This window comes from Apodemus sylvaticus, chromosome 1 (genome assembly GCF_947179515.1).
Source record: "Apodemus sylvaticus chromosome 1, mApoSyl1.1, whole genome shotgun sequence".
Taxonomy (NCBI): Eukaryota; Metazoa; Chordata; class Mammalia; order Rodentia; family Muridae; genus Apodemus; species Apodemus sylvaticus.
In genome coordinates this window covers 107,674,749-107,702,689 of record NC_067472.1, presented here as the reverse complement: position 1 = coordinate 107,702,689, position 27,941 = coordinate 107,674,749, and the positions used below count along the sequence as shown (strand labels likewise).

The following is a 27,941-nucleotide window of genomic DNA, read 5'->3' as shown; positions in this document are numbered from 1 at the left end:
GGTAAAGATTTTCTTCCAAAACCAGTTCTGAGAAAGATTAAAATTTTATTTCATTTTTTTAAAGTCAGGTGTAACAAAAATAAAACATCATCAAAATGCTCTATGTTGATCCAATGCTCTGAGTACTGTGTTAGAATTCTTCTGTTGGACTGACTGCTTTTATAGGAGTGTTCTTAGTGTACAAGTGATGGAGGTAAGATTTCTGTTAAGGCCGAGATACATCTAAACGGTGGTTATATTTGCCAAAGATCTTTAAGTTGAACTTTCTTTCCATAATGATAATTATAGGAATTACAACACCATCAAGCAGCAATATCAGGCCGGGTATATTTACTCTGTATGTAATAAAAAGGACATACTATTAAGTATTACCAAAAAGGAAAAGTCTTCCTTATTTTGGTTACAACTTAGCACATTGCTAAAATCTTATTTCTCTGGAGATCCTGGGCAAAGACACTATACTGTATCTGACAGAGTAATACAGTTGGCTGAAGAAGGGCACTAGATGTTTGGAGACAGGCTATAACCTGTTAGAGGTCATTCTAAGGAAGTGGCACCTGTGTCCATAAGATCCAAGTCCATAGCCTCAAGAACACCTTAGAGACAGGCTACCTCAGTATAAGCCATTAAAAGGCTGAAGGATTTAAAGGATCTCTTCAGACAACAAACAGTATGCTTTAGCTTCTTAAAGACAAAGTAACTATCAGTAATTATAACCTTATGCTTTGGTTTTCCATTTTTTCTTTTGGCATGGTTGGTACCAAATGGTTACGATCCCATACTTTCTTCTTTTAATCTGTTCCACTACTGGATTTTTTCCCTACATATTGTTCTTTTTGTGTTTGCCATAACCTTAATGCATAACCATCAGTTTGGGTTTTTTTGTTTGTGGATTTTGTTTGATTTGTTTTAACAATCTAAAGGACCATATTCAGAATATTTTACGTAAGCATAGCTATGCTTTTCCTGACTCTGGTCCTTTCTGGAGCCAATGGTTGACATAATCTTTTTTTTTTTTTTTTACACTGACAATTTTTAAAAATTTATTAGGTGTTTTACTTATATATGTATATGTACAATGTGCATGTCTGGTGCCAGCAGATGTCAGAAGTTGTTAGATCCTTAGAAACTATAGTTATGGATGGTTGTGAGATGCAATGTGGATGCTGAGAATCTGACTCAAGGCTTCTGCAAGAGCAATTCGTGCTCTTAAATGTTAAACCATCTCTCCAGCCCAAATTCTTACTTTTTTTTTTTTTTTAAAAAAAAAAATCATTACAATTTATCATTATGATACAAAGATTCAAGGCAACTCCTAAAACAAAAACTCTTAAGCCTCCTCTCCAACCAGTAGATAAAATAGGAAGAGAGCTTTGGTCTCTCTTTGGCAAAGACTTCATCCCTCATTAACATGGAAATTATACAAAATAGATAACCATCCTTTAGCTCCTCAAAAAGATTTTTGGAACCATAGCTCTTAGGATGGGATAAAGTGAGGTAGGAGAATAGGAAATTCTAGAAGCAAACAAACAAAAACCAATCCAAAGGAAGACTGGAAACCTCTCCAACAGATCTATGTATAACAAAACAACATGCTTTTAAAAAAATAAAGCCCTACCTTCTCTAATTTCCAGAAAAGATGGAGGCTATGCAGAGGTCCTATATAGAGCAGAGACTCTTTTGGTCCAAGGCTTTTCAGCCTTAGACCTTTCCTAGTCCTTGGACATACTCTCATTCTGGGGAATATTTTTCTTTTTTCCTAACAAAAGGTCTCTATTTCCATCACCATCTATGTGTCCCTGGTCCAGTTCTTGTTCCAGAAGACAAGAAACTGGGAAATTCAGTAAATGTGCTCTAGACTTTGATCCCATGCCCACATTCAAAGTACAACTAAGGTTTTTTCAGATTTATGTTTTGGCTTTTATAAAAGGTATGTTTGTTTAATGGCCATCTGAGATGTAAAGGAAGAAAACTGGTACTTGGGCTTTAAAAAACTAAGGCCAGAGGGTGAAGGAAACATTTTTGGTTTTATAAATATTCCAAGGCTACCTAATGAACCACAAACTGTTTTTCATTTTTGAGACAGTTTCATTACATATTCCTGTCTGTCCTGGAACTATAGGCCAGGCTGGCCTTAAAATCACAGAGATCTGCCTAGCCTATCTCTGCCTTTCAAGTGATGTGATTAAAGGCATGCATCACCCTGCTTGCTAATGAATATTGAAAAGATAAGAATTTTTTTAAAACCAGTTTTACATGAGAAAAAAAAAAAACCCTTTTGAAGCCAAAGCTCAGGATGCAATCAGCAGATATAACATATGATTTTTCATTTACTATCCGTGATAATCAATTCAATTTTGTATACACTCAAATCTAAATTAAAACTATTTGCTTCACTATGCATACTGCATAATGCAAAAAGTAAAAAGCTTACAACTTTCCCTGATAAAGTCAATTAACTGTGTTAATAAAACTGATTACCAGTTAAATTTGCTATACACAGTAATAATAATAATAATTTGAAGATCAAAGAAAGCAAAACAACAGTCTTTGACTGGTGAGAGGGCTATATTCCACAGGTGCTCTGGGACAGCTTCTGAAGGGGTGTTGGATGGCCCACACCTTTGATTGGCTGTGGGCCACAGAGCCCAAGACAAACTCTTGAATGTGACGAGAACAGAGCCCACTCACTGGCAGGTCAGAGTTTGCTTCCAAGACTCCAGCTAGCACCACGACAGATAGCGAGGAGCTGCCTAGGATCCCACGCCTTTTCTTTTTATTACTGGAAAGCCATCTGTGAAGTTAATATAATAACGTAAATCAAAGTTGACATGGCTAAGTGCTGGCTCACAGTGGGCCATCTGGATATTGGACTTTGCCAATTCTCAATGACTTTGTTCAATATTTAATTAAAAATTAATAAAGGTACAATTAACATGCAACTCTTGTAAAAAATAGAAAAAAAGAAAAAATATTAATTTTCCATGAATGACCAGCACAAACTGTTAACCTGTTAAGAAAAGCCCAACTTCTCCACCATTCTAGAATATAAATATACACTTTCTTTTTCTCTCTAAGCATCTTAGGTCTAGGGCAAACGAGATACAGCCAGGAGCTAAACATCCAACAGACCAATTGCCCATTCTCTGTGGCTGAGTCGTTCATCTCTTGTGATGGGCATGGTGTCTTCCACATGTATAAGTCTTTGGGGATTTCTTGACCATCTTGGCAGAACTACATACAATAGGTGTTTTTTATTTTCTTGGTAGAATAATTCATCAGTGCTTCCTCTGAGGTTCAAACATGACCACTGGCCAGATTCCAAGGAGAAACTGTGGGAACAAGCGAGGGCAAAATGAGAGAGACCAAGATTATTCTATGCATGAAAAAAATGAGGGAGAGCAATCCCTAGGGGTCTGGGCTATAACAAATGTTAGGCTTGTCAGTATTAGTAGCCTGAACATAGCATCAGATCTCAAAAACTGCTTCCCCACTTAATTCATTAAAGTACATTAAGCATATGCTTTGTCAAGCATGGTAGGCATTTCATCTATAATCTTAAAGAGATTTTGTTGTGTGAGTGTGTGTGTGTGTGTATGTAAATGGAGTGCTAAGCTGTGGAGGCCAGGAGAAGGAGGGTGTGTGTGTGTGTGTGTGTAAATGAAGTGCCTGTGGAGGCCAGAAGAGGGAATTGGGTCCCCTAGAGTTGGAGTTAGAGGTGGTTGTGAGGTACCTAGCATGGGGCTGGGAATGAATCTTGGTCCTCTGAAGGAGCAGGGTATGCTTTATATATACTGCTGAGCCATCTCTAGGCCCCCTTAATCTTCAATTCTAAAACTAATGCTGTAATGTTGTACTGAACAGCTCTATTCTGTTGAGGTAATTCAGGATTAAAGAGACTTATCTAAGATCACAGGGTAGCACATGGATAACAAATATTTCAGATTTGATGTCTGTGTTACTCCTCTTCTTAAGACAAATCAACTCATAAACTATAACTTCAGGATGTTTGTAGTTTAGAACCAAGCATGGCATCATACTGCCCCATGTGGTTGGTATCACAATTTCATCTTTGAAAACTGCAGCTATAAGCATTCATTAAAGAAAGGTGTGCTACTATCTTCTGCTCCACCACTCCTGCTGTCTCTTGCATCCATTTATGTTCTCAAGACTAGCACCACCCTTCCCTTTACAACATACTTACCTTCACTTTTGGCCTGTACCTCAGGTAAAGCGTTCTTGTATATAAACTGAAAGAAAAGTGGGAAAACTTCTCAGACAAACCAACTCATAAACTATAACTTCAGGATGTTTGTAGTTTAGAGCCAAGCATGGCATCTTACTGCTCCATGTGGTTGGTATCACAATTCCATCTTTGAAAACTGTGGCTATAAGCATTCATTAAATAAGTGTGTGAGAAACCCAGAGAGGTAACAGTTTCTTTGGTGTCTGTCATTAAATGAGTCACTCACTGCTGGAGGTGATATTAGTTAGATCTGTAAAGTAGTGCAAATGGCAAACACTTCTCAATTTGTCCCTGAAAGTCACTTGGTTGTCTATAACATATAACATATGTAATTTTATGTATATTACACTACTTAAATGTTATGTATATTACACTACTATATTTGAATAGTAACAAAATATCATGACAACATATACAAAGCATACTTTTCTAGTATTTCAAATAATGCAAAGGTCAAAAGAACTTACTAGTTAAATTTATAAAATTTAATATAACTATGCCACACTTTCCTGTACCAAATCTGGAACTGCAGCAAATGGTAGTTTAGATGTTACCTGGACATTTGCTAGCTGTAAGACTTTGGACTTGTTGATTTTCTGTTATATTTATTCAACAACGACAACAAAAAATTTAAACAATTGCTCTTGTCAGAAAGATAAGTTAGCACAATCTAGACTGACATTAATGTAAAAGAAAGTCTTCACTGGGCATGGTGGCATTTGCCAATAATTCCAGTACTTAGTAGAGGAAAGCAGGGGGGCCTTGAGTTTGAGGCCAACCTGGGATACTTAGTGAATTTTAGGCCATCATAATCTACAAAATGGGAACATTATCCACCTCATGGATACAATACTGGGAGTCTCCAGAGAACCTGCTCAGCCCAGGGACTGACAACAAAGCTAAGTGTGGCTAGCTGAGACTCTTGGTACACAAAGAAGCCACTAAAATGAAAACAGTTCTAGTGAACCATGGACACTTACCCAGTGTAGGCTCCTTACCAGCATAAATCATTGCAAAGATGAGTGTCTACAAGTAAAAGTAGGCACCCTGACATTGTGTCTATTAGACTCTCTCCAAGTTTTGAGAACATATAAAGAAGCAATTCCAAGGCTTGCTCTGTTTCTCCTTCCTGTTTTTTTTTCTGCCTCTGCGCCCTTTTTCTTTTTGCCTCACTTTTAGTAGTATTTCTACTTTACTATATATATATATATATATATATATATATATATATATATATATATATATATATATATATTTAAAAGCAGACTCCCTATCTCCCTTTTCTTGTTATTTTAAGGAAGGGTCATATGTAGTTCAGGCTGGCCTACAATTCATTATGTAGATGAAGATGACTTTGAATTCTGACCATCCTGCTTCTATCTTTCTGCCCACATTATGTGAAGCTAGGGATGGAACCCAAGGCTCTGTGCATGCTAAGCAAGTACCCACCAACTGAGCTATATACCTAAAGCATTCTCTTTCTTGCCTCTGTATTTCCCTTTTCCATCCTTTCTACTATAATTTATACTTTTGCTTTACCTTATTTTAAAAGCTTTTATATTTTTATTTTAAAATCTTCCTTCTTACATTTATCTAATTTTGTTTTCAAACTTTGAATAACAGGAACTCTCTTGCTGCTGTTGTTTTGAGACAGGTTATCATAAGAACAATGCTGCTCTCAAACTCATTATGTACAGCTGAGAATGACTTCTGAACTCTAACTCCTGATCACCCTGTCCCTACTTCCCAAGGACTGGGACTACAGACATGTGCCTGTGTGCTCAGTTTGTCTGTTCTCTTTCTGCTCTCTTAACCTTTCCCATTTTTTTAAAAAAATTAAAGCAAATGTACTGGAGGTGTTATGCATGTTTATCTGTGTGTGTCATATGTGCACAGAAGTCAGAAGAGGGTTTCAGGTCTTTTAGAGCTAGGATTGCAGGCAATTGTGAGCTGTCCAATGTGAGAACCAATGTGGGTAGGTTCTGGGGACCAAAGTCTGGTCATTTGGTAGGGCAGTAAGCACTCTTCACTCTTGACCTTTTAAAATGTCCTCAGCAATTAGAAACAATGAATTCACAAAATTTTTAGGCAAATGGTTTGATCTGGAAAATATCATCCTAAGTGAGGTAACCCAATCACAAAAGAATACACATGGAATGCAATCTCTGATAAGTGGATATTAATTAGCCCAGAAGCCCTGAATACCCAAGGCACAAATTGCATAACAAATGACTCCCATGAAGAAGTATGGAGAGGGTCCTGATCCTGGAAAGGATCGATCTAGCATTGGAAGGGAATATAAGGACAGAGAAAAAGGAGGGAGGTGATTGGAGAAGGGATGGAGAGAAGAAGGTTTATGGGACATATGGGGAGGGGGGATCCAGGAAAGGGGAAATCATTTGGAATGTAAACAAAGAATATAGAAAATAAAAATATTAAAAAAATTTCCTCTCATAACAGTCTTCTTCACTCTTCTTTTTTCTGCTCTTTTATTTAACCTTGGCTCTCTTTTATTTCTTCTTTCTTTTTGTTTATTTCACTCAGCACTATTTTCATATTAATCTTATGCAATTTTTATTTTTTATTAATTCTCTGAGAACTTTACACAATGTATTTTGAATATCCCCACTCCATTCTTTGCAACTTTTTAACTTTGTAGCACACTAAATTAGTTTTGCCATTTTCTGTTTTATGGTCAGTGATATAGAATTGGGTTTTAATCAATGTTAACTGTATTTATAGATATTTTTGGCTTAATACTGTTGTAATTATAGCAGTCTGCTTCTCTATTGTCAGTGTTACTTGTGAACTGAGCTCCCAAGAGCAAGTTGACCAATCAGGTCCCAGAATAAAACTAGAAGAGAGCTTGTCATGGTGTCACACATCTTTACTTCCAGCACACGGATCTCTGAATCTGAGGTCCGCCAGCCTACATGGCAAGTTCCAGGCCAGCAAGCGCTCCAAAGTAAGAAGCCGTCTCAACAACAAGCCTTCCTCCCCCGAAAAAATGTCAAATGAAACAAAAATCAATGACAAAACAAACTGAAAAGATATCCAAAATAATAGTTTGTCAAATTACAACACAGAAACACAAGAAACATCAAAAAGCAAGACAATATGATTCCTCCAAAAGATAATTTCCTACCCACTAATCTTAAATACAATGAATAAAATTCTAGATAATTTGCCTTTAAATTGTTACACAATCTTAGAGTGATGAAGCTGCATTAGGGACTTAAAGGTGAAAGCCCTGACTTCATTCTGCTTGCACTGATCCAGTGATACTCTAAAGCTAAATAAAAACCTGGCATGTATTTCTGCCTTCATTTTGTAAAACCTGTGTCCTTTACTACTTTAAATTTTTGGGCCAGATTTTTCCTCAGATATTCAAGCACACATGCTAAGTATTTAAGGAGTATTCATTTAATGCTGGTAATGCCATGCCACACAAGGCTGAAGAAATTAAGGTAAGAGAAAATAAGTTATTGATAAGATTTTACATTACCAATGGCCATATTTTTTTACAACAACCAGTTCTAGATAATTAGATACCTAGAAGTCTTCAGTCAATTGCCTTAAGCCCTGCTCTGGCTGTATACCAAAATGGCCTCAAACTCAGAGGCCTTTGCCTCTCAAGTGCTGGAATTAAAGGCATACATTACTATTTCCTGACTTCTTTTTTCTATAAATATTTTAGTTTGTTTCCAAGAAGAATCTAAAGGTAAATGTGCCATTGGTGAAGAGATCAGCATGTACACACATCCATTCATTAAACAACATATATACTGGGTGCTGACTATATGATAGGTAAGATTCTGCACATTTGAAAAGTGGCGATAAATAGGTAAGGCCCTGCTCTGGATGAACTTGCCCCAGAGCTAGGGAGGAAAACACGTAACTAGTCACAAACACTTGGAAGGAGCTGTAAAGACAGCTCAGCAGTTAAGAACACTAGGGCTCATAATCCTCTGTAGCTCCAGTTCCAAGGGATCTGACGCCAGGCACACACGGGCACACAGAATTACATGCAGGTAAAATATAGAAAATAAAAATAATTATTTTAAAAAATCAAACAAATAAATAAATGAATAAATGATTTGAAAAAAAGATCAGGCCTGATAAATGAGAAAGGATGATATGGACTTATGACTGGATGGGTGGTCAGTGAGAACTTATATCCATTTTTGCTGTACATATCAAATCCTAAAAAGTCTCTTTGAAGAAAACAAAAGGGGCAAAGTGATAACCAATTTATTTCTGGAGAAGAGTACCCTTACTCCAAGAAGGTCCAGATTGAAACTCTAAGATCACACACCATCATACCCTCTTGCCACTCATCACGACTTGAGTATACAATATACACAATAAACACAATATACACAATAAAATCCCCAGTTATCAGCTGCTCCATGACTCTATACACACGACACAAATGTGACAAAGGATTTCTTATGGTCACCTAGAGGTAAGGCAACGACAGACTATAAATCCTGTCTTCAACATTTTATATTTACACCTTCCTATTTGAAGCATAAAGTAAAAAAAAAAAAAAAAGCAGAATTCTTGCAATATTAGGTTAAAAAGCTTTTATTTCCTACCTGAAAAGGATGTGAAGATAAGAACCCAGGCCAGTCAGAATATGCCACCATGCATGAAACTGTGTTGTAACACCTAAAACAGGGGGCACTCTCTTTCGAAAGTTCCTGTATAAAGAAGGAGGAAACCACAATGTTACAATGAAGATATACTAGTGCTGAAAATATTACATTTTGAAATATTTTATAATATGGCAATTATTTAATTTCCTTATATTTACTGTATTGTCTTCTAAAAGTTTATTGTAAAACAAACAATATTTCCAGGAATTTTGAAAAAATGACTCAAATTAATATAGATAACAATTTATTGACATCTTGTTAATTTTAATGCATATTAATCAATTAAAGGTTTTTGAAAAATCTTACTATAGAATCTATCATTAGGTAACCACTAATCCATGGAAATTGTTTTTAGGTAATATTTATTCATACTCTGGAACAACTATTTTCTGGAACACACTTTGAGAAACACTAGTTCAGTTAGCTATCTCCGCAGGAAAGAATACATATGCATTTCCTTTCATCTCAGTATACTACTATACAGTTTATGAATTCCTATAATATCTACAGTTTCATATCTAAGTGCTTCTTTGAGGAAGCAGACATTGGCAAAACTATATATGGTAGGAACTTGAAAAAATTCTTGATTAGTTTCCCAAATTGACATCTAGTAGTTCAGATGGGTCTCAAATTCTTTTGATTAAAAAAGTATATATCATACTACTATTTATTAGAGAAGAATACTGATGTGGAATGCCAACCCGAGGCCTAACTGTAGGTTAGTAGATCAGATCCGGGGATGACTGTTCACTCAGTATAAGGCTTCACTCTCCTAGGCATTATGCTAGATGTTTCTAATTCAGAAGCATGTGTCTTGACCTTAGTCTCGAACTTTCTTCTTTCTACCCTACACCCACGGTTGCATATAGTCAGGCTACTTTCAAGTCCTGAACCTCCTGCCTAGAGTACTGAGATTAAGCAAGGAATGGATTTTTGTCTACATTACTTATACAACTTACACAACTGTTTTTTCTACATAGATCTAAACAGAGTATATATTTAGTTAGCTACACTGAAAGTTTCACATTTTATATGAAACTTTTTAATATAGGAAATTATAGAGAATTTCAAACATATGCAAAGGCATACAAAGTAAGAGTCACATATGGTGGCACATATTTGTAATCTCAGCACTTGGGAGATAAAGGCAGAGGATAAGGAATTCAAGATCATTCTTAGTTACTTAGTGATCTCAAGGCCAACCTGGTCTATATGGACCCTGTCTCAAAAAGAAAAAACAAAAAAACACCCCCCCCAAACAACAACAACAAAAAACTACCCTCCTCAAAAGTAAGCAAAATAAGAGCACTGACTGCTCTTCTGAAGGTCCTGAGTTCAAATCTCAGCAACCACATGGTGGCTCACAACCATCCACAATGAGATCTTTTAATGCCCTTTTCTGTACAGCTACAGTGTACTTACATATAATAATAAATAAATAAATCTTTGCCAGGCGGTGGTGCACACCTTTAATCCCAGCACGTGGGAGGCAGAGGCAGGTAAATATCTGAGTTCCAGGACAGCCTGGTCTACAGAGCGAGTTCCAGGACAGTCACACACAGAGATATAGAGAAACCCTGTCTTGAAAAACAAAACAAAAAAAAGTAAGCAAAATAATAATATATCTATTACCAAACTTCAATAGTTAATAAATTATGCTAAATCCATGTAATCTGAACTTTCATCTATGTCTCTCTCCCACATTATATTGAAGAAAATTTTAGGTATCATTTTTTATCACTAGATATTTTAGTACATGTGACTAGAAAAAAATTATTTTAACCATAGCTACAATACTATTTTCACATCTAAAATATTAGTAATAACCCTTTAGTATAAAATATTTAATTATTAATTGAGCTCAACATTTCTGTTTATGTTTTCACAGTGAATCAAGATCACAAAAGGCTAATAATACTGTAACCAATGGCTTCCCTGCACTCCTTGGCTAACACTGTAAACCAATTGCTTCCCTGCACTCCTTGGCTTTGGTTTTTGGCAGTGGCGATCGAACCCAGGCTCACACTAGACAAGCACTCAAGCCTATGAGCTATATCCTTAGCTCCTATAAAACATCTCTTAAGTCTTTTAATCTTAGGTTATACCTCTCTCTTTCTCCCCTCCTGTAATTTATTTGCTGTAGAGACCAGGTCATTCAACTTCTAAGTTTCCAAATAGTCTAAACATCACTGATTGACACATTTCTTCAAAAGTTTTACATGCATTTTTAATGCCAATTACAAATCATTATTGTTTACTTGATGAAGCAAACTAGGTAGTTTTCTTTTTTGTTTTTTTTATTTGCTTGTTTTTGTTTTTTTTGGGGGGGGGGATAGGGCTTCTCTGTGTGATATCCTTGGTTGTCCAGGAACTCACTTTGTAGACCAAGTTGGCCGCGAACCCACAGAGATCTGCCCGCTTCTATCTTCTAAGTGCTAGGATTAAAGTTATATGCCACCATGCCAGCTTGAGTAGGCAGTTTTCAAAGATATAGTAAATCTATGATTAAACTGTATAGTTTTGTAAAGCACACATACAAAATAATCCAAGATTATAAAATATTCTGAGGTTTAAACTTTCAGGCAATTTAAATAGGTATTCCCAGAGTTTAATTTTCCTGTGTTATACAGTGTCAACATTGGTAAAATATCATTTTAGGACATAGTTGTTTCTACATGCCTATAAAAGTCTCTGCTTAATATAATGGTTCCAAATTGATTTTCTAGGAATGAAAATATATCTTACCTCAGTGACTCACAAAAGATGTTATCTACATTCCACAATAGAAACCCCAATAAAAAGATAGTCAAGGATGTATAACCTAGTCCTCTAAGCCATGGATAAACCCTGTGGAGAAAAGAAAAGCAATGTGACAAATCTTCAAGTCATATCATCATCAGAGGTGATGACCATCAGAGGTCATCATTTTTATGATCAAGAAGAGTCCTCAGGAGACTAAGAGCAAACCCATATTAATGCAACACCTTTGACAATCACGTGTGACATACTTTAAAAAGATTTTTTGAAGTATCTTGCTAGTTTGTTCTCAGGTTGGTCTCAAATATCAGGGCTCCCAAACTCCTCTTGCCTCAACCTCCCAAGGAGCTGGGACTATAGCAGTTTACCACTGTGTCGGGATATTTGCTGAACGCTTAACTATCTATTTAAAGCTACTAAGAGAAAATGGCCCATCAAGGCTGCTAAATACATGAAGAAATAATACAATATACTTGCTTAATTTTTCAGTAGCATGGAAGAGATGGGTTTAGAATTAACATAGGTTGAATCTTCTACCATTTTCTGCCAGGGACTGAACTAACTCTCTCTCCCTCCCTCTCCCCCCTCCACTCTCTCTCTGCCTCTCCCCCTCCCTCTATACACACACACACACACACACACACACACACACACACACACACATCACAGAATATACTAGCACAGTTCTAAACTTTTCAGTGGGAAGCAGTCAATAAGAAAGCCTGCTCTCAGAAAATTTATAGGATGGTTGGGGCAAGAAATGAAAACAGTATTGATTATAACTGTTTTGAAGAAAAGTAAAGGAATTTGAAAGTGCTAAAGAGGTGTTTGGGAGGGGAACCCCCTGTCAATCCTGTAAATACATCTATCAGGCAGGCATTCTTCTCACTTCACTGCTAAGGAAGTTGAAAGGTGGTGAATTGCTTAAAATATATTAGCAGCTTAATCACTTTTTATAGCTTTAATAAAGTCAACTTATTTATTTGTTGTTTTTTTTTGTTGTTGTTGTTTTGAGACAGGGTCTTGCTAGATAGTCTTGGCTGGCCTGCAATAGGCTGGCTGATCAGGCTGATCTTGAACTTTCACCTATCCTCCTGACTGCCTCCAATGTACTAGGATTATAAGCATATACTGTCACACCTGGTTTAGGACATACATATTTATAAAGTACATCTAGGAGCTAGAAAGAAGGCTCAAGGTTAAGATCACACACTGAGTTTAATTCCTAGTACATATGTTAGGCAGCTCATAACTGCCTGTGATTCCAACGGCAGGGCTTCCACTCCCTCTTCTGGCCTCTGAAGATACTGTCACTTACTTGCCCCTACTCAACACACAGACACACCCACATAAACACAATTAAGAATAAAATAAATTTCAAAAAATGTACATATGAATCCAGGCTTAGTGGATCACATCTCCAATCTCAGACTTGGGAGACTGAGTCAGAAAGATGCCATGGTGGGAGGCCACCCTGGGCTATGGAGAGAGAACCTGTTTCAAGACAAAAACAGATGAGCAGAAGGTGCATGCAACTACTACTGGGATAAAAATAGCATATCCATAATCCCAGAAAGTAAGAGGGAGAGAGTAGAGAAGGAGCCAAAGAGGGAGTTGGAGACTGAGAGTGAGGATGGAATCACACTCTGTGTTCCTCTTATTCTATGACTTCTTTCATTTGGTATTGATTCATTCATTCTGTCATTTATATGAATATATCATTTCTTTTATTACTAATACCCCACAGCTTGAATATAGCACAATTTGTTTGAATGTTCAAATGTTGACAGAGATTCTGTTTCTAGTTATTGACTATTACAAATAAAGCATCTACGAGCATTCCTAACTGAGACCATGTGTTGAAATATACTCTCATTTCTCTTTACTAAGTAGGCGGGGAAGAAATGTTGCCCTCAGACACTGGGGATAAGTGGTGGTCCTAATTTACCTTTCTACCAGCCATATACAGTAGTTCCAGTTGTTCTGAATCCATGCACACCTTTCATTTCAGTTGTATCTCTAGTAGTGCAGTGGTTCCTCATTGTGCTTTTATGTACTTTCTCCAAAATTAGTAAGGGCCATTGTTTTGTGTAATTATCTGCTATATAAATAGATCTTCCTCAAGATGGTATTTATTGTTTGAGTTGTAATAATTCTTTATAAACTCTAGTGTGAGTCCTCAGTTGCAAATATATTTTGGAGTTATTCTCTCCAAGTCTGTGACTTGCCTTTTGTTTTTTGAACACAGTCTCTAAGAACCAAGTTTGTACTTTTTTCTCAAACCAAGTTCCTGCTATGAATGCCTAGGACAGCCTTGAGCTATAGAGGCCATCCTTTATAGCTCATCCTGTATCCTCCTGCTTGTTTCATGACACCTACGCTCACAAACTTGTTAATTTTAATTAACTTCAAAGTTGAACTTATCATTTTTCTTTAGTGTTTGTTTCCTAAAAAATCTTTGTCAAATTAAGTTTGCAAAGACTTCTAGAATTTAATAATTTTAGCTTTTACATTTAGAGATATGACCCACTTCTGCTATATTTTTATAATGGACTGATAATACAGTTCAGTGGTAGATGGCATGTATGCTTCCATAGCAGGCATATAACGGTATGTGGTTGAAGGCTGTCTTCACTAGGATTAGGCATGGTGGCTCATACTTGCAAGCCCATACCCGGGAGGCTAAGGCAGAAGGTTCACAAACTTGAGGTCAGTTTGGGCCACACACAAAGAGGAATTCTGCTTCAAAAAGAATTAGTACAACTAGTTGAAAAGATAACCTTTTCTATTAAGTTACCTTCATACATTTTTGTTGAGGTTCAGGCCAGTATGGTATGCTAGTCTAGTTTGAATGTTCTATATTCTTTTTTTTTCGATATAATTTTTTATTTACATTTCAAATGATTTCCCCTTTTCTAGCCCCCCACTCCCCGAAAGTCCCGTAAGCCCCTTTCTCTTCCCCTGTCCTCCCACCCACCCCTTCCCACTTCCCCGTTCTGGTTTTGCTGAATACTGCTTCACTGAGTCTTTCCAGAACAAGGGGCCACTCCTCCTTTCTTCTTGTACCTCATTTGATGTGTGGATTATGTTTTGGGTATTCCAGTTTTCTAGGTTAATATCCGCTTATTAGTGAGTGCATACCATGATTCACCTTTTGAGTCTGGGTTACCTCACTTAGTATGATGTTCTCTAGCTCCATCCATTTGCCTAAGAATTTCATGAATTCATTGTTTCTAATGGCTGAATAGTACTCCATTGTGTAGATATACCACATTTTTTGCATCCACTCTTCTGTTGAGGGATACCTGGGTTCTTTCCAGCATCTGGCAATTATAAATAGGGCTGCTATGAACATAGTAGAGCATGTATCCTTATTACATGGTGGGGAATCCTCTGGGTATATGCCCAGGAGTGGTATAGCAGGATCTTCTGGAAGTGAGGTGCCCAGTTTTCGGAGGAACCGCCAGACTGATTTCCAGAGTGGTTGTATCAATTTGCAACCCCACCAGCAGTGGAGGAGCATTCCTCTTTCTCCACACCCTCTCCAACACCTGCTGTCTCCTGAATTTTTAATCTTAGCTATTCTGACTGGTGTAAGATGAAATCTCAGGGTTGTTTTGATTTGCATTTCCCTAATGACTAATGAAGTTGAGCATTTAAGATGCTTCTCCGCCATCCGAGGTTCTTCAGGTGAGAATTCTTTGTTTAACTCTGTACCCCATTTCTTAATAGGATTGTTTGGTTTTCTGGAGTCTAACTTCTTGAGTTCTTTATATATATTGGATATTAGCCCTCTGTCTGATGTAGGATTGGTGAAGATCTTTTCCCAATTTGTTGGTTGCCGATTTGTCCTCTTGATGGTGTCCTTTGCCTTACAGAAACTTTGTAATTTTATGAGGTCCCATTTGTCAATTCTTGATCTTAGAGCATACGCTATTGGTGTTCTGTTCAGAAACTTTCTCCCTGTACCGATGTCCTCAAGGGTCTTGCCCAGTTTCTTTTCTATTAGCTTCAGAGTGTCTGGCTTTATTTGGAGGTCCTTGATCCATTTGAATTTGAGCTTAGTACACGGAGACAAGGATGGATCAATTCGCATTTTTTCTGCATGCTGACCTCCAGTTGAACCAGCACCATTTGTTGAAAAGGCTATCTTTTTTCCATTGGATGTTTTCAGCCTCTTTGTCGAGGATCAAGTGGCCATAGGTGTGTGGGTTCATTTCTGGATCTTCAATCCTGTTACATTGATCCTCCTGCCTGTCACTGTACCAATGCCATGCAGTTTTTAACACTATTGCTCTGCAGTATTGCTTGAGGTCAGGGATACTGATTCCCCCAGACTTTCTTTTGTTGCTGGGAATAGTTTTAGCTATCCTGGGTTTTTTGTTGTTCCAGATGAATTTGATAATTGCTCTTTCTAACTCTGTGAAGAATTGAGTTGGGATTTTGATGGGTATTGCATTGAATCTGTATATTGCTTTTGGCAACATGGCCATTTTAACTATATTGATTCTACCGATCCATGAGCATGGGAGGTTTTCCCATTTTTTGAGGTCTTCTTCCATTTCCTTCTTCAGAGTCTTGAAGTTCTTGTCATACAGATCTTTCACATGTTTGGTAAGAGTCACTCCAAGATACTTTATATTGTTTGTGGCTATTGTGAAGGGTGTCAGTTCCCTAATTTCTTTCTCAGCCTGCTTATCCTTTGAATATAGGAAGGCCACTGATTTGCTTGATTTGATTTTATAATCTGCCACTTTGCTGAAGTTGTTTATCAGCTGTAGGAGCTCTCTAGTGGAGTTTTTTGGGTCACTTAGGTAGACTATCATGTCGTCTGCAAATAATGATAGTTTGACTTCTTCCTTTCCAATTTGTATCCCTTTGACCTCCTTATGTTGTCAAATTGCCCGAGCTAGTACCTCAAGTACAATATTGAAAAGGAGAAAGGGGGCAACCTTGTCTGGTTCCTGATTTCAGTGGGATTGCTTCAAGTTTCTCTCCATTTAGTTTGATGCTGGCTACAGGTTTGCTGTATATTGCTTTTACTATGTTTAGGTATGGGCCTTGAATTCCTGTTCTCTCCAAGACTTTAAGCATGAAAGGATGCTGAATTTTGTCAAATGCTTTTTCAGCATCCAATGAAATGACCATGTGGTTTTTTTCTTTGAGTTTGTTTATATAGTGGATTGCATTGATGGATTTCCGTATATTGAACCAACCCTGCATTCCCGGGATAAAGCCTACTTGATAATGGTGGATGATCGTTTTGATGTGTTCTTGGAACCGGTTGGCAAGAATTTTATTGAGTATTTTTGCATCAATGTTCATAAGGGAAATTGGTCTGAAGTTCTCTTTCTTTGTTGGATCTTTGTGTGGTTTTGGTATCAGTGTAATTGTGGCTTCATAGAAGGAATTGGGTAGTGTTCCTTCTGTTTCTATTTTGTGGAATAGTTTGAAGAGTATTGGTGTTAACTCTTCTTTGAAGGTCTGATAGAATTCTGCACTGAAACCATCTGGTCCTGTGCTTTTTTTGGTTGGAAGACTATCTATGACTCCTTCTATTTCTTTAGGCATTATGGGACTGTTTAGATGGTCTAGTTGGTCCTGATTTAATTTTGGTATTTGGTATCTGTCAAGGAAATTGTCCATTTTCTCCAGATTCTCCAGTTGTGTTGAGTAGAGGCGCTTGTAGTAGGATCTGATGATTTTTTGGATTTCCTCAGTTTCCGTTGTTATATCTCCCTTTTCATTTCTAAGTTTGTTAATTTGGATACTTTCTCTGTGCCCTTTGGTCAGTCTGGCTAAGGGTTTATCTATCTTGTTGATTTTCTCAAAGAACCAGCTCCTGGTTTTGTTGATTCTTTGTATGGTTCTCTTAGTTTCTACTTGATTGATTTCGGCCCTGAGTTTGATGATTTCCTGCCTTCTACTCCTCCTGGGTGAAATAGCTTCTTTTTCTTCCAGGGCTTTCAGGTGTGTCATTAAGCTGGTAATGTATGCTCTCTCCATTTTCTTTTTGGAGACACTCAGGGCTATGAGTTTTCCTCTTAGCACTGCTTTCATTGTGTCCCATAGATTTGGGTATGTTGTGTCTTCATTTTCATTGTGTTCTAAAAAGTCTTTAATTTCTTTCTTTATTTCTTCCTTGACCAAGGTATCATTGAGTAGAATATTGTTCAGTTTCCACGTGTATGTGGGTTTTCTGTTGTTTTTGTTGCTATTGAAGACCACTTTTACTCCATAGTGATCTGATAGGAGGCATGGGATTAGTTTGATCTTCTTATATTTGTTGAGGTCTGTCTTGTGACCTCAAAAAATTATATGGTCGATTTTGGAGAAGGTACCATGAGGTGCTGAGAAAAAGGTATATCCTTTTGCTTTAGGATAGAATGTTCTATATATATCTGTTTAATCTAATTGGTCCAAAGTTTCAATTAGTTTCATTGTGTCCCTGTTTAGTTTCTGTTTTCCTGATCGGTCCATTGAGGAAAGTGCAGTGCAATAATTGTCACCCACAATTATTGTGTTAGGTGCAATGTGTGCTTTGAGTTTTAATAAAATTTCTTTTACGAAAGAGGGTGCCCTTGCATTTGGAGCATAGATGTTCAGGATTGAGAGTTCTTCTTGTTGTATTTTTCCTTTGACCAGCAAGAAGTGTCCCTCAGAGTCTCTATGTTCTATATTCTATCCTTACCAGCTATAGCACAACACCCCTTGACTGGAATAGTTGAATAAATCAAGCTCTTAAGTTCTCCCTCACCCTCTCTTTTTGGTGGTGAACACAGGAACTTGAGCATGCAAAGCACATATTGAACCACTCCCCTAGCTCCAGTACCCTAAGGCTGTTCTTCTCTTTACAAACTATTTCATCTATTCTTGGTCTTTGTGTCCTATGTAAACATCAGAATCAGGTTCTCCATTTTTTTAAAAGAATTTTTTTATTTTATGTTTATGGGTTTTTTTGCCTAAATGTATGCCTATGCACTGATATGCACATATACACATAAGTAAAAATAAAGTAAATCTTTAAAAAGATTAATTTTCATTGGAATCCTGACCGGACACCTATAATTAATGAATTTTGCTCACTTCTATTAATTTTTTACTAATCTATTGGGTACGTGTTTGTGGTTTTGATTTCTTGTTTATTTAGTATACTTGTGTTATCTTCAAATACCACATTAGACAGGACTTCCATCAGCATAATTCTGAGTAAAATGGCAATAATATAATAATCTTATTTTATTCTAGATAAAAGACTTTGAAAAAACATACATTTTAGGTATTTTATATGCTACAGAATTTATAGCCTTAGGAAAATTCCTTCTTTAGATTGTGAACATGTGCTGAATTATATAGGATACTTTCTGTAAATCTACAGATATACAGTTTTTAATCTCTTCTTTTTAAAATATGGTAAAGAGTAATACCAGATTTTCAAATTATTTGTTTTACTGTAAATATCTGCATAAAATAATGTTTTGTTTTTATGTATTTATCTGTGTTTTGAGTTTTTAAAGGCAGGAGCAGTCATGCAGCTAAGGGTAGCCCTGGAACTCTCAGTGGATGATGATCTTAAATTCCAGATCCTCCTGTTTCTGCCTATAAGTGTTTCAATTACAGGTATATGCTACCATCCCTGGCTTAATGGTGATTTTCTAAACTTACCATGGCAAATCTTCAGCTCTCAGCAACAGTACAAAGCAAAATTCTTCAGTAGGGTGAAATGACTGTCTTTTGTTATCCAGTAGCAGGGCACGAAGGAGAGAGCAAGAACTTCATCAGCACATGGTTCATTCATACTCAGTACAGACAAGATTCTGGAGATATACTATCCATTCAGCACAGGACATGGGAATAAAATACACAGAGTTCTAGAAATATCTGTGTCTGATGTGATTAACCTTCATTCTACAGTGGTTGCCTTCATGAAGCTCTTATCTAAGAAGTCCTTTCTCTTCTCCTTCCCTAGGGAATGTCTTCACCTCTATCCTGGGTTAGTCCCTGTCTTGAATTCCATGCCTTCTTCCTTTTTGTATTGTTCTCTTTGTGGTGAAACAAATTTTCTTATAGAAGGGTGTTCCTGACCAACAGTTTATTGAATATAAACTTCTTTTGAAAACTTTAATATAGGAAAACATTTCTCCATAGTTTGTTGATAGTATAACTATAGAATTCTAGGTTGAAATCTTTCTTTAGAAATTCAATGGCACTGATCTACTGTCTTCAAGTTTCTCATGTGGCTTTTGGAAATTTAAAACCTTTCTGATTTCTAGTTATGTCTCCCAGATATTTCCCAGACTCCTTGTTCCTGCTTTTGCCTGATACTTCTGTCATGCAAGATGAGGTTCTTGACTTAGGATGTGGCTTTCTAAATCAATCTAATGAATTTGAAGAAATCTATTTACCTTTCAGCTTTGAAGATTTTACTGAATCTTTTCCTTATGGCTTTATGCATTTAAAATAAAGTTTTTATTATAATCTTAAAGCTAGATGGAAGCAAAACAGATGTTGATACTTTGTGCTCTTCAGTATTTCTATCATTCATTTCTCTTCAGGTTTACCCTATTTGATTTAGAATTTGTTGTTTTGAGACATGGTTTCATACAGCCCAGAGTTGGCCTTGAACTTGTTATATAGCCAAGGATAACACTGGACTTCTGATGCACCCCCAAAGTACAGGGGTTACAGGCAAGTACCATCACATCTGGCCTTTGCTTTCTAATTCTTGAAGTTGTAAGCTTAGTTCATTATTTAACTGCCCCTCACACCCTTTTGAACTGAGTTCTTACTATGTAGCCTTGACAGCTCTTGAACTCATAGATCCTCCTGCTTCTGCTTCCCAAGAATTGGGATTGAAGGCATATGCTGTCATGCCTGGTTCCCCCCCACACACTTTTGAGAGAGACAGAGAGAGACAGAGACAGAGAGAGAGAGAGAGAGAGAGAGAGAGAGAGAGAGAGAGAGAGAGAGAGAGAGAGAGAGAGAGAGAGAGAACTGTTAGGTAGCCCAAGGTGGCTTCAAACTTGTGGTCTTCCTGCCTCAGGAGGAAGACAGCATAGGGCTGTATAACCTCTGCCATTAGAGAAAAAGTTTAGTACCTTCTATTTCATCTCAAGAGAGTTTTATCAGTTCCTTAATACATGTCCTTCATTGTGTAAGTAGCCATTATACCCTGAAATAGATTTTATCAAGAGTACCATTTCCCAATAAACTTTCTATGTCATGTACTGGAGTTGAGGAAACTACAGAGCCCAGACCTTTTTTCCGGAGGCATTTCTTCCTCTACTGTATTCTCTGTCTTTTCTTCTACATCTTATTGAGGGGAAGGCAGTTCTTGAAAATCACTTAAATTTCTATCTTCAAAACTACACAGTAAAGTGGATATTACAGAAAGATGAGCAATGAGTATTCTCTTGCAAACTGTCTGCACATTGGGATTTGTGTATACTCCATTTGATAATGTAGTATTTAGAATAAATGTGAACAACTAGCATCACTCTGATTCTGCCAGTTGGGCAACTTGGAAACAGCCAGGCCCCCTTTGGCCTGATGGTGCCTGAAGGGCACATTTCTTCACAAATTCTCAAAGAAGTTGTCTAAGTTAGGGTTGCTGAGAAGAGACACCATAACCAACACAACTCTTATAAAGGACATGTAATTGGTGCTGGCTTACAGTTTCAGGGGTTTAGTCCATTATCATCATGCCAGGAAGCATGGCAGCATGCAGGCAGACATGGTGCTGGAGGAGCGGAGAGTTCTACACCTTGATCCAAAGGCAGCCAAGAAAAGACTATCCTCTGCAGGCAGCCAGTAGGGGGCTGGAATTCTACACTGGGCATAGCTTGAACAGAGACCTCAAAGCCAACCCAAACAGTGACACACTTCCTCCAAAAAGGCCATACCCTCTAACACTGTCACTCCCCACGGGCCAAGCATTAAAACACATGAATATGGGGGCCAAACCTATTCAAACCACCACAGGAGGTGTGTGTGTGTGTGTGTGTGTGTGTGTGTGTGTGTGTGTGTGTGTGTGAGAGAGAGAGAGAGAGAGAGAGAGAGAGAGAGAGAGAGAGAGAGAGATACATTCTAAAACTTTTGGCTGAAAGACAATTTACCATCTTCTTTTACTAGAGGGCATTTTTTTCCTGGCCCAATCTTTCTGGACCTATTACATGTGTCAATGGTGATGGGAAAACAGTTCCAATTATCCAGGTTTTTAAAAATTATTTTACAGGTATTTATTTTGTGTGTGAATGCACATAAGTGTACACATGAATGAATGCCATGGTATACATGTGGAGGTCAGAGGCCAATTCACAGATTTTTGTTCTCTCTTTTACCATGTGGGATTAAATTCAGGTCATCAGGTTTGGCAGCAAGTACCTTTATTTACTGAGCGATCTTCATGCCCTAAACTAAAAAACTTTGATTTTCTGTTTATTCTGAAGAGATTGAAACTAAAGATGTTAGTATGTTGGCATCTTTTAGTCTTTTCAAGCTAACTATCCCATAAGTACTCATTTATCTTTACAGTTTCTTTAGATTTGATGTTTTAAAGTTCTTCTTATGTCTTTTTAAGCTAGCTAGTATTTAAAGTTTACTGTGTTTATTTGAGAATTTGTAGGTGTTTTGTTACAGAGAAATTTTAAGATCTCAGTCACAATTAAAAATAAAAGCGTGAAAATTTCTACACGATACAAAGATATATAGAAGCATGTTCTTGGGTTGTACAAATTATCAAGTTAGCTCAAAATGAGCCAGGCTGTGGTGGTACACATGTCCTAGCACTTGGGAGGCAGAGGCAGGCAGATCTCTGAGTTAAAGGCCAGCCTGGTCTACAAAGTGAGTTTCAGGACAGCCAGGGGTACACAGAGAAACCATGTCTTGAAAAAACAGCAACAATAAAAACCTTACAATATAGTCAGAGACAATGATCACTAAACAGAGATACAAGAAAGAAGTATAGCAAGGCAGATAAAAGAAGATTTTATTTTATAAAGACTGTTGATAGTAAATACTTTCAAAACTTTCTAATACATGAGAGAGCAGGCTGCTGTACATCTGTGTGTGTTTTGTTGGTACCTTGGCATATTGCTTTTGAGGGTTGGTTCTTTCCTTTTGAATGTTAAAATTAAGATTTGACATGTGGGTCCTGGTATTAAACTCAGACTCTGCCTTGGAGGGAGGTGCCTTTGCCAACTGAGCCATCTCACTGGCCCATTTTAAAAGATATTTGTGTTTCTCAGCACACCTCTATCCTATCAGACTGAAGTTGATAAATGTATTTTATGTTTCTTTATATCTCCCAAAAATGCTCATAGTGAAAACAGAATAAAGTTGGAGTTTCTGCTTCTGGAAAGATGGAATAAACTGATTTTCCCCTATTCTTTCCACTAAATTCAACAAAATCCTGTGTGTTATATATATTAAACAGACGTTAGAAGACTTTGAAAGGTGGAGCAAAGGAAGTAGGGGCACCAAGGCCTGAAAAATTATAGTGGAAAGTTCCCTGTGTTTTCTTTTTAAATTAATAATATTTTAATTGACAAATTACAAAACACAAATTATGATTATATATACTTACAGGATATATGCTAATGTTCTATGTATACAATGTGAAATGATTGATTAAATCTAGCTAATTATCTATTATCTCATTTGTCATTTTTCTGTGGTATCACATTTGAAATTTATTCTCTTAGCTATTTTGAAATGAACATTACCAACCATAGCAAACTGTTGTGCAATAGATCTTGAAAACTTATTCCTCCTGTCTGATAGATTCCCTCTATGCCCCTCTAGAGCCCGACGTCAGCCTCTGACAACCACCATGCACACTAAGAAAAGTTCAGCATTTTCACTTTCTATGTGTAAGAGAGATTGTGTGGTATACTTAACATTCTTTTTTTTTCTTTTTAAAAACTGACTTTTAAAATTACACTTATTTTTTAGTGTGATGTGTGTACACAGGTACAAAGGGGCCCACATGAAGGGCAACTTACAGGAGTAAATTCTCTCCTGCCACCTCATAGGCCCCAGAGATGGAACTCAGACTGTCAGTCTTGGTCGCATGCACTCTTATCTATCTACTAAGCCATCTCACCAGGTCCAGTGGTATTTCTATGTAAATCTGGCTTACTTCACTTAGCACAATGCTCTTCAGGTTCATCTACCATAGACATTCCTCTTTCTTTCATGGTTTTTGGAGACAGGGTTCCTCTGTATAGCCCTGGCTGTCATGGAACTCGCTCTGTAAACCAGTCTGCCTCAATTTCAAATATCTGCCTGCCTCTGCCTAGGATTAAAGGTGTGTGCCACTACTGCCTGGTATACATTCTTTTGGGCTAGTAGACTCGGAGTTGGAATGGAACAAGCCAGTAACTGAAGTCTGGGCACAGACAGAAATGTTCCCAACAAAACCCACTTTCTCCAGTCAATGAATCATGAAAAGGGTCAGCCTAGCAAAACAGAAAACGTAAATAATAATCACCTGCTATAGTCAGACATCACTCTCTCTCTCTCTCTCTCTCTCTCTCTCTCTCTCTCTCACACACACACACACACACACACACACACACACACACACACACACAGTTCCTTCCCCAGGCCTAGCAAATGGAGAGCTCAGACTTCCACCCAGGAAATAAAGGCAGATGTATCACAAGTTCAGGACTAGCCTGTACAATACCAACAAGACTGTTTTGCTTCAAACAACAAAACCACAAAATATATTTTTCTTGTTTTGTGTGTTTTTAAAGAAAACATAGTACAACTGAGGCAAAAATCTTAATGTTACCTGATGTAGGTCTAAATTTTTGTAGAGAAAATGTTTTAGATAATTTTATTTTAAATGGATCAAGATAAAGACACTCTACATGTTGAATCCTTCTCTTCTCCACCCCCAAAATACATTGACTTCTTTAATACTTGAGAATGTGACTTCTAACTAGGAACACTACTGATATTTCAAATAAGGTTATACAGGAAAAGGTCCATTTTATTTCAAGAAGGCTGGTGTCCTTACAAGAATATGGCCATGTGAAGGCACAGGGAAAAGACCATATGACAGCAAAGGCGGAAACTGCAAAGTAAGTAAGGCGGGAACTGCCAGAAGAGCAGAATGGAAGAAAGACATTGCATTTATACTTAGAACCTCTATACCCAAGCCACGCAGCTTTCCATACTTTGGTAGACAACCCCAGAAAACTAACACAAGCAAGAGGTTAGATTTCTGGACTGCACTAGAAAAACTGCCAACACTAGCTATCCATTAGCAGGTTGTAAATGCATACTGAGAGCAAACAGAATACACAGCACAAGCACTACATATATGCTGGAATGGAACTCTTAAAACATGGCCAGGCTGGGTGTGTACATGCCTTTAATCCCAGCACTTAGGAGATAGTGGCAGGTAGATCTCTATGAGTCTGAGACTAGCCTGGTGTACATAGTGAGTTCCAGGACAGTCAGGCTATAGTAAAAAAGCCATCTCAAAACAAATAACAATAAAAAGGAAAACTGAAAATGACATGAAAATTAAGAAATTTTGCTTACTAAAAGGATTCTGAAAAGAATATCAAAGACTAAGTCAGATTGTGGGAAATATTTGTAAACTACATATTTAACCAAAAAATTAAAAACTTAAAATTTTTAAAAGCAAGAAAATATCCTTGTTAATTCTTGTAAATACAAGAAAAAAATGAGCAAAGACACTATAGTTCACTAAAACGACCATAGTAACGGCAAAAGAAAGAACATATGAAGATACATTCAATACCATTAACCATTAAGAAAATGCAAATTAAAAGATATTGTATGTACGTTCTTAATAGTTGGGATAAAAATTGCTAGTAAGGATGCAGAAAAATAAAATCACTCATATATTACAGGCAAAAACGGTAGAGCCACTCTGAAAACATTTCTGCAGTTGTAAGACAAAGTAAACATACAATTACCATACATCCCAGCAATTTAACTCTGAGATTTTATTCCAGAAAAAAAAAGGAAGCATGGTTTGCATAAAAAACTCTACGTAGAAGTTCACAGTAGCTTTGCAACAGCCCTAATCTGGAAGTTACTCAACTGTGGTAAATCTATAGCATACTACTATAGAATACAAGTATTCAGCAAGAGAAAAGTCTACACTAGTATCTAGAGGATTACACTGAGGTTCAAAAAACAATTTCTAAAGTTATACTCTATATGATTTTATTTATAAAACTTTCTTAAGATGCCAAAATTATAAAAATAGAAGGCCAGCATTTGCTCAGGATTAAGACAGGAGAGGAACTGGGGACAGGGAGAAGATAAAGGAGCCACACAGGGTTCTTCTGCTGATGTGTTTGTATCACAATTGTGTCTGTGTCAACTGCCTGTTGATTCTCTATTACACGTGCATTTCTACATTAGCTCAAAATAAAAGGTCTGTTTTAAAAACAAAAGTGAGAAAACTGCACAAATCACAGTACTTTTGAGCTGAGCATCCATTGTATGGTATGGCTAGGACCTATTTAAAGTACTCTCATGAATACTATTTAATCTTCATAAATTCTATTAGAGACTATGTATAGTTCTTAAATGATCTCGTGAAATATGAGGTGGGAAAAGGCAGGGCAGATGGAGCTGGCCATGTGCCTGCTAGCTGCAGGCCCTGCTGCTGCGACGCTTTCCTAGCCTGTGACATATTTGATAACACTACAGCCTTCCTTGAGAGGTGTTACTTAATCAACCAAGTAAATCTGAGAAAGAAACAATTTGTTTTTGTCCTTGAATTTTGATTTTTTAAAAGAATATACTTTATATGGGTCCTCTATCTGCATGTATGCCTGCAGGCCAGAAGAGGGCGTCAGATCCCAATGCAGATTGGCTGTGAGCCACCATGTGATTGTTAGGAATTTAACTCGGGACCTCTGGAAGAGCAGCCAGTGCTCTGAACTGCTGCTGAGCCATTTCTCCAACACAATGAAAACATTTTTTTTAAATGTAGTACTTTTCAAAGTCTTTAACATCCTAGTCAATGTTATACATATTAAAGCATATGTCTCATATATATTTTCTTCAAATTTTAATTTTAGAGCTCTTGCTTTTATATGATGCACATTAATAAGTCACCTGAAGAACAAGTTTTCCATACATCATAAATAAATTCTGTGTTATACTTTTCTATCATTATCCTGCTACAGGTAGGTTTTATTTTATTCCAATTTAGAATATAGACTTATTGTCTGATTATATTTTTATCACAATATTGATGGTAAACTCAAACTACTTACCATGTAACAATATAAATAGAACGAAGTACTAATGTAAAGACCAACATTCCATACATGACCTGAATAGGAATGAAAAAGAAAGTAGTCAGTACAACTCTTTCTTTCTTCCTTACTTCCTTCCTCCCTCCCATCCAGCCATTCCATCCACTGTCCGTCTGTCCGTCCATTCATCCACTCATCCATCCATCCATCCATCTTGTGATGACAAGGATTGAACCACAGCTTCTATATACTAGAGAAGTGTCCTGCCACTGAGTTCATGTATCCATAGCTCCCATTTCTTTTTCCCTTTTTCTTTTATTTCCCTTTTTATTACTATTAGACTAGACTGGCCTGGGGCTCTGGATCCTCCCGCCTTAGTCTCACAGCTGCTAGGACTATAGCTTTATGCTACCATGTCCAGTTTAAAGTCAGTTTTTTAAAAAGATAGGAGGGACATATGCACTAGCACAAACTTGTATTTCCACTACTCAGGAGACTGAGGCAGAAGATCGTTAGTTTTAGGGCAGCCTGGCCTATATTGCAAGACCCTATCTCAAAGCCCTATGTCAATCAACATACAGACACAGCACTGATCTTTCTCATAATAAATAAGATTCCAAAGTACCTGGGCATCAAAGTATCATAAAATAATATGGGCAATGAAATTTTTTAAAAAGATTTTTTTCTAGCTTTGTCATTAACCAGATGAGAAAAAGCACACAAATCAATATCCTTTCAAACTCTCACTTATTTTATTTATAAAGAAAGATATTTTAGTATGGTACTGGCTAAATCAAACTATATAATATGCATGTGTACATATTTATATACAATGTGGCATATAACAGATCAAAATTACTAGTTATCTTTTTTTCTAAATATGCTTATCACATCAGTTTCCTTACTTCCCTAATTAATAAAGGTCTGGAGTGATGGCTCAGAGCATTTGCTACTCTTCCAGAGGACCTGGGTTCAATTTCAAGCACCTCCTTAGCTGTTTACAACTATCTTTAAGTTCCAATGGCT

General features: G+C 37.1%; 1 protein-coding gene across 3 annotated transcripts in view; it reads right to left on the bottom strand.

The window, feature by feature from the left end:
• Positions 1-25: 25 nt before the first annotated feature.
• Acer3 (alkaline ceramidase 3) overlaps positions 26-27,941 on the bottom strand; it is an 83,836-nt gene continuing 55,920 nt past the window's right edge. For all 3 annotated transcript variants that reach the window (XM_052158218.1, XM_052158227.1, XM_052158236.1), the window contains 5 exons: positions 26,934-26,992; positions 11,650-11,751; positions 8,845-8,949; positions 4,205-4,250; positions 26-3,332 (listed from right to left, as the gene is read on the bottom strand). In XM_052158218.1, coding sequence (XP_052014178.1) covers positions 3,279-3,332; positions 4,205-4,250; positions 8,845-8,949; positions 11,650-11,751; positions 26,934-26,992 — 366 coding nt within the window. In that variant the 3' untranslated portion in view covers positions 26-3,278. The remainder of the gene's footprint in view (positions 3,333-4,204; positions 4,251-8,844; positions 8,950-11,649; positions 11,752-26,933; positions 26,993-27,941) is intronic.